We start from the raw sequence: 7119 nt of genomic DNA on the forward strand, positions 1-7119 counted from the left end.
ATACGTCTCATTACTCTGTTGTTAGTTAGTGAGTTTAGTTAAGATTTTGCGTTGCTGAAAAATTTTTGCTGTCGACTTGTGCGTTGCGTCTCTTTTATGTAAGTCTTACTACTGTAATTTCCGACACGGATCCTCTCTCTCTTTTCGTTTTTTGACACAAACCATTCCGCGCAAATTACAGACACAATTATTAACGTATCATCATGTTCGTGGATTCATGCTTAATGAATCGAGGTTTCTGCCCCGAAATAACATGGACTACATGGAGAATGGTTTTTGCCTTTTGGAGCGACATGAGGGATTACGCCTTCTACCGTTGGTTACCATGTAACTCTGCGCTTTAATTGATTAAGATTCTTTCTGTATACCGTTTATATTGTTTAATTTAGTACTATTTGCGCTGATGATGGCCAAAAAAAGGGCCGAAACGTCCGCCATTCGCGAATCATGTAATTAAAGAAATTCTCTAATTTTTTAATTTATTTTTTGGTTTAAATTATATACCTTTGCGCCCTAAAAACTGCGCGTGGCTCTTTTGCCTTTTTACTCGGATTTTACTTGATTTTAATCGTGTAAGAGCCTTACTTTTATATCTTTTTAAAATTATAAGAATCGAAGGTATTTGCTAATTTTTCGTTTGCATTGACGCGCGCGCAATCATTTCTATTTTCTAAATCAATATTTGGCACATGAACTGACTGTAATTTTATTGCATTTGGAAAGGTATGTATATTTTGTTCTTCGCAATTGTATCCATCAAAAGGATGATCTTGTAATAAATGTTTTTCAAAACGGAGCGCAGATTGAAATTCTCGAACGCACAGCGGTTGCTTGCAAATATATTTATCAAAAACACTAAAACTATGTTGTGGTTTTAAATGTTTCATCAGTTTCTTTATAGAATCCAAATTTATGTTGCACACTTGACAGACATACATATTTGTTAAACAGATAAATGAAAAATATTATAGAAAAATATTATTTCAAAAATAAATATGGTATAAAAGTATATAAAGTGTAAGAACGTAATTGTCTCGTTTACATAACTATTTAGGAAATTTTTTAAAATAAAAACCAAAAACAAATAGCTTAGTATAGTATCGTTAACTCAAAATAATTGCAATCTTTACATTTTACAAAATTCTTTTTCGATGGATACAACTTTTGGATTTATCACATGGGTGTCGTATTCAGTTGTCATTTTATACAAACATTTTTGTATGAGAAGCCATACCTGTTGAGATTCTTTAGGATAACAGACATGCAGTACGAAAAAGCACTTGTAGCATACGTCGATAGCTTTGAGAGCACTCTCAATTTTATATAATATTTTATCGATGCAAACGTAGTATGCGTTAATTGAGCTAGCGTCACGTCCTACGAAAATAATAAATGGTTGCAGAGTCAAATTTAATGCAGCAGCTCTATTCCTTTGACGTTCAATATTATGTTCAAGATCAGCAGGACTCTGGAATAAGAAGAAATAAACATTACTTTCAGCTCAACTACAGCTTAAAAATAGTTTTACGTAAAATATAGAGGAATATAAAAATAATACTTACATTTACTGATAAAATAAAAGAATTTAATGATTCAGTTATTGTAGGCTTGATGGTCCTTCTATCCTTGCGAATTCGTATTGTTGAGATACATAACGCTGGCAATAATTTTAGGAGTCTAATATTTTTTTCTTCTAAAAAAGACATTACGAAATATATATATTTTACTATTAGAGTATGATAGTAAAGTAGTAAATAGAATTGAATGACTGCATTGAAAAATAGATAGAATTTGATGATATTGAATAAATAAATGGAATAAATTTGTAACGGTTCACCTTTCCCGTACGCCGCGGATCAAGGCTCGCCGGTGCCAGGATTCGGGAGAAGGGGGAAACTCCAACTAACTCTACCTCAGTATAAGCGGTTTAAATAATTAGTTTTATTCAAGTGGGTATAGTAAAGATATTTAACACTGAAAGATGTGCGAAGCAACATGCAGGTACGGCGTGTACAGAGTTTATTATTTTTTAAATATTTTATATTTTTTATACGCTTATATGTATTTTGTGCTTTGTATTACTTACGGATACGGTTTTTTGGTAATAGTAATTGATAAATGTGTTATAACAACATCTGCTAATTTTTTACGTATTTGTGTGTTTAATTGACCATACTTTTTATAATGATTTAAAATCATAAGGCCAGTGGCAGTTTCTTCTAAAAATTTTTCTATGTCCTACAAATCGAGATAATTGTTTAAAATCTTTATATATAAGAATCTTATAAGTAAAAGTTTTGTAACCAAAGTTTACAAGAAAACAAGTATCAATTCTCCAAATATTTAACCAATACAATGTAAAAAAGTAATATGTTAAAAATGCAAATATGTACCAACTGATGAATTGTCTCGATAAGCTGCAGTTCATCTATGTCACACGATTCAGATTCTATTTTTTGATTTTCTTTGTTTTGTTCTTTTTGCTCGATATGTTTCTCATCATTTGAACAAACATATTTCTTTTTAATGTCTTGTTCAATATTCTCAATGTGTACATTATCAACTATTTCAAGATTACTTGTGTTTTTCTCGATTTTAAGACTAAATGTTTCGGATATCATATTATTGGTTGTGTTTTTCATGTTTACAGGGCTAACCGGTATGGATGTTATATTAATTCAATACAATGTAAAAAAGTAATATGTTAAAAATGCAAATATGTACCAACTGATGAATTGTCTCGATAAGCTGCAGTTCATCTATGTCACACGATTCAGATTCTATTTTTTGATTTTCTTTGTTTTGTTCTTTTTGCTCGATATGTTTCTCATCATTTGAACAAACATATTTCTTTTTAATGTCTTGTTCAATATTCTCAATGTGTACATTATCAACTATTTCAAGATTACTTGTGTTTTTCTCGATTTTAAGACTAAATGTTTCGGATATCATATTATTGGTTGTGTTTTTCATGTTTACAGGGCTAATCGGTATGGATGTTATATTAATTATATCAAGTGGAATTGCATTCTCCTGTGCATTAAATATATAGTACTATATTAAAACATATTTTATTCATCACTAATACGACTTTGCTATTCAATTACATTTATTTATTTGAATAAATTTTCTCTTTAATAAATTAACTCCAAGCGTAGTACAATAAGAGGAATAATATTCCATTACTTCCATTTATATCAAAGTATTTTTATTTTAATAATAGTAATAAAAGTAATTTACCTTGTTATCGCAAATTATCTCTATTTTAGATCTAGATTTTTGAAACTTTTCTAAGCTATCTTCAAATTTAATTCTTTTGCCCATTTTAGGTATAAGAATTTCTGTTTTTTGAGCCAGGTTTTAATCGAAGAAATGAATAGAAATCAATTTCTTCACCTACATATCAAAAGAGTGCTTATTTACAGATTATAAAGAATTAATTAATCAATTATTACAATATTAATCAACGATCATGAACTTTCTCAAGAGAAGAATAAATTTCATTTATTTTTTCATCTTTTTTTTACGTGTCTTTAGCTTACGTAATGTACGATATTTTCAGTTTAACACGCAATGACCCGTATTCTCATCTTTCACCGACAAATATATCAGAAAATGCGTTTAGCCGGCATATATAATTCACGTCACATATATTACATTTTCGGAAATACATGAGTGAATTTGTAACGATGCATCCCCCCATCGTTACTGCACCGTACCCGGCCGCCGATCCGCCGGAAGTCCGCCGCCCAACGAACACCGGTCGGGCAAATGCGGAGGCGCTGAGCGCCCATTTTTAAATAATATCAGAAACGCGTAAACATCTAACCGCCGTTAGGCGCGCGAAAACATCGAGAACCGACGACGCGCTCGGGTAACCGACCGACCGCTACCGAAAATACCCGAGTCGCGCGCGCCGTTTCAACGATAAACCAGATTAGAACAATAGGCGAATTACGCAGACGCGCGCGCCGAAAACCGGTATAAATAGAGCGCGTTTCTGAACATCGAAACCAGATCTTCCGCACCGCCAGAGTCTGTAAGACGCCTGGAAACCGCCTAGATCCTTAACCGCTCAGAGAGAGAGAGAAAACGGGGTTGGGAGTACTCAGCCTCCGCCGAGAGTTTGCGGCATCTCCGAGAGCGATCCTTCCGAAACCGATTAAAACGAGGCAAACGGGAAGGGCGTACTCGTCCCCGTCGAGAGTTCTCGACACCGCGAATTTTATTATAATAATAGTAATGAAAGTAATTTACCTTGTTATCGCAAATTATCTCTATTTTAGATCTAGATTTTTGAAACTTTTCTAAGCTATCTTCAAATTTAATTCTTTTGCCCATTTTAGGTATAAGAATTTCTGTTTTTTGAGCCAGGTTTTAATCGAAGAAATGAATAGAAATCAATTTCTTCACCTACATATCAAAAAGAGTGCTTATTTACAGATTATAAAGAATTAATTAATCAATTATTACAATATTAATCAACAATCATGAACTTTCTCAAGAGAAGAATAAATTTCATTTATTTTTTCATCTTTTTTTTACGTGTCTTTAGCTTACGTAATGTACGATATTTTCAGTTTAACACACAATGACCCGTATTCTCATCTTTCACCGACAAATATATCAGAAAATGCGTTTAGCCAGTTTATATAACTTACGTCACATATATTACATTTTCGGAAATACATGAGTAAATTTACCGATAAAAATGAAATAAGGTTATGCACAAAATATAACTAACAATAAGATTATATAAACAGGATATATTTTTTACTTACTTGCAAAGACTTCTATGAGGTCTGGAAAGCCCCAATCTTTTAATAAAGTTTCAACTTTCTTATCCATAGGGAGGAAGTTGCGAGAAGAGGAAGAACCGAAAAACGAAATAATCGCTTCTAGTTCTATTTGTATTGTCTATCACCTTATTGTCTATTAATTATTTTACTGTATCTTTGCACTTGCTTTTTTCATCTAGTGTTTAGAACAAATTATTAGTGCGTTTTCTCGTTTTATTTCTTTATGGCTATCAAACGAACTAATACTGACAAGGACAAACAATAACTGCAAAAAAAATGAAGATCGCGCAGCGAATGCAAAAGTGATAGACGTAGTATACGTAATATACTCGTTGCGTATTCTCCGTTCTTCTGCACTGCCTGTTCACACACGTTGGCACATGCGTGGCACATACACGATACGTAACTTAGTGTGACTGTGTTACCAGAAACGAGTCCCGGCTCACACGCACACAATCAGAGAATCTCGTACATGTACTGCGCAGAGCGCTCTGCGTAGTACATGTACGGGGTTCTCTGATTGTGTGCGTGTGAGCCGGGACCCGTTTCTGGCAACACAGAGTGTGGCACGGGAGCTATCCCCTCCACATGCTACCGGGGTCGGTTACTGGCATCACTGCCTGTTCGTTCTCGTCAGTACTTTTTTGTTCTAGATATTACAGGTTAACAAAGCAAGTGCAAACATAGAAAGTGATATTGTAAAGTAATAGTATAGTTATTTATACAAAAGAAATACTTAAGATCTAAAGTTATTTTTTTGTAGTTGTGTTCTTTCTCTCTTCACACAACCTTCTCATTATGGATGCAGCAGTCGAAAATTTATTAAAACAATAGGGTTTTATTGATCTCGTACAAGTGTTTGCAAGTAAGTAAAGAATATATTTTACTTATCTTTATCTATATTTTACACAATGGCTAGTATTCTCATTTTAATTGTATCAATATAAATATATTTATTTATTTCTGAAAATCTAATATATGTAACATGAACTGAATGCTAAACGCATAATTATTGCTATGTGAGATATTCAACGTAACGTTAATATAGTAACCATCTATAAAAAAAAAAAAAAAGTTACTGTATCTAAGAAATATTTACTATAAAATAAAAAATACATATTATATGTGAAGGTTTAAAATTGTGCGAACCTCATCTACAATGGTTAAAACATAATAACGAACCATGGACTGATGTTGTTGAACATTGGGAGGCAAGACGACTTGCTAGAATAAGGGATATGACTATATGACTAATCGGATGGAAATGTTCATCTACTTTTTACGAAATGGCCAATTTTGAAACATCCGCAGGATTACACATTAGTTAATATTTTAGGAGTAGTATTGTTATTTCAAAGAGTTCGTAGAAGCCATGTGACTGATCATTTTTTACAATTTTTATAGATTGAATCTGATTATGCTGCACAATTCGGAAACGTGATCTCTATATACAATGAATGGCCAGAATTTTCAAAAAAAATATATTCTCTCATGAAAACTGAAATTAAAGACAGAGTATATGAAGAACAATTAGATCAAATAAATGAAAATATATCAGAAGGTAATATGAAAAATTAATATTTTCTATCATTATTCAATCTATTCACAATCTAGTCACTTTACTATCATATATATATATATATATAATATATATACATATATTTCGTATATTATTAATATACATATATACATATATTATTAATATATTTTTAGAAGAAAGAAATATTAGACTCCTAAAATTATTGCCAGCATTATGTATCCCAACAATTAGAATCCGTAAGGATAGGAGAAATATCAAGCCTACAATAACTGAATCATTAAATTCTTTCATTTTATCAGTAAATGTAAGTAATATTTTTATATCCTCTATATTTTTTTATGTAAAATAATTTTATATATGTGGAAATAAAATTACTACAGTTGAGCTGAAAGTAATGTTTATTTTTTCTTATTCTAGAGTCCTGCTGATCTTGAACATAATATTGAACGTCAAAGGAATAGAGCTGCTGCATTAAATTTGACTCTGCAACCATTTATTATTTTCGTAGGACGTGACGCTAGCTCAATTAACGCATACTACGTTTGCATCGATAAAATATTATATAAAACTGAGAGTGCTCTCAAAGCTATCGACGTATGCTACAAGTGCTTTTTCGTACTGCATGTCTGTTATCCTAAAGAATCTCAACAGGTATGGCTTCTCATACAAAAATGTTTGTATAAAATGACAACTGAGTACGACACCGATGTGATAAATCCAAAAGTTGTATCCATCGAAAAAGAATTTTGTAAAATGTAAAGATTGCAATTATTTTGAGTT

At 31.9% G+C, this 7119-nt stretch overlaps 1 protein-coding gene across 1 annotated transcript; it reads left to right on the forward strand.

The window, feature by feature from the left end:
• The first annotated feature begins 5957 nt into the window (after nucleotides 1-5957).
• On the forward strand, nucleotides 5958-7098 carry LOC115246258. Its single transcript, XM_029824972.1, has 4 exons — nucleotides 5958-6122; nucleotides 6204-6360; nucleotides 6513-6643; nucleotides 6757-7098. The coding sequence occupies exons 2-4, from the start codon at nucleotides 6291-6293 to the stop codon at nucleotides 7096-7098; spliced, it is 543 nt and encodes a 180-aa protein (XP_029680832.1). The 5' UTR covers nucleotides 5958-6122; nucleotides 6204-6290.
• The last annotated feature ends 21 nt before the right edge of the window (nucleotides 7099-7119 follow it).

Source organism: Formica exsecta, unplaced genomic scaffold (assembly GCF_003651465.1).
Source record: "Formica exsecta isolate Colony F162 unplaced genomic scaffold, ASM365146v1 scaffold1426, whole genome shotgun sequence".
Classification (NCBI taxonomy): domain Eukaryota; kingdom Metazoa; phylum Arthropoda; class Insecta; order Hymenoptera; family Formicidae; genus Formica; species Formica exsecta.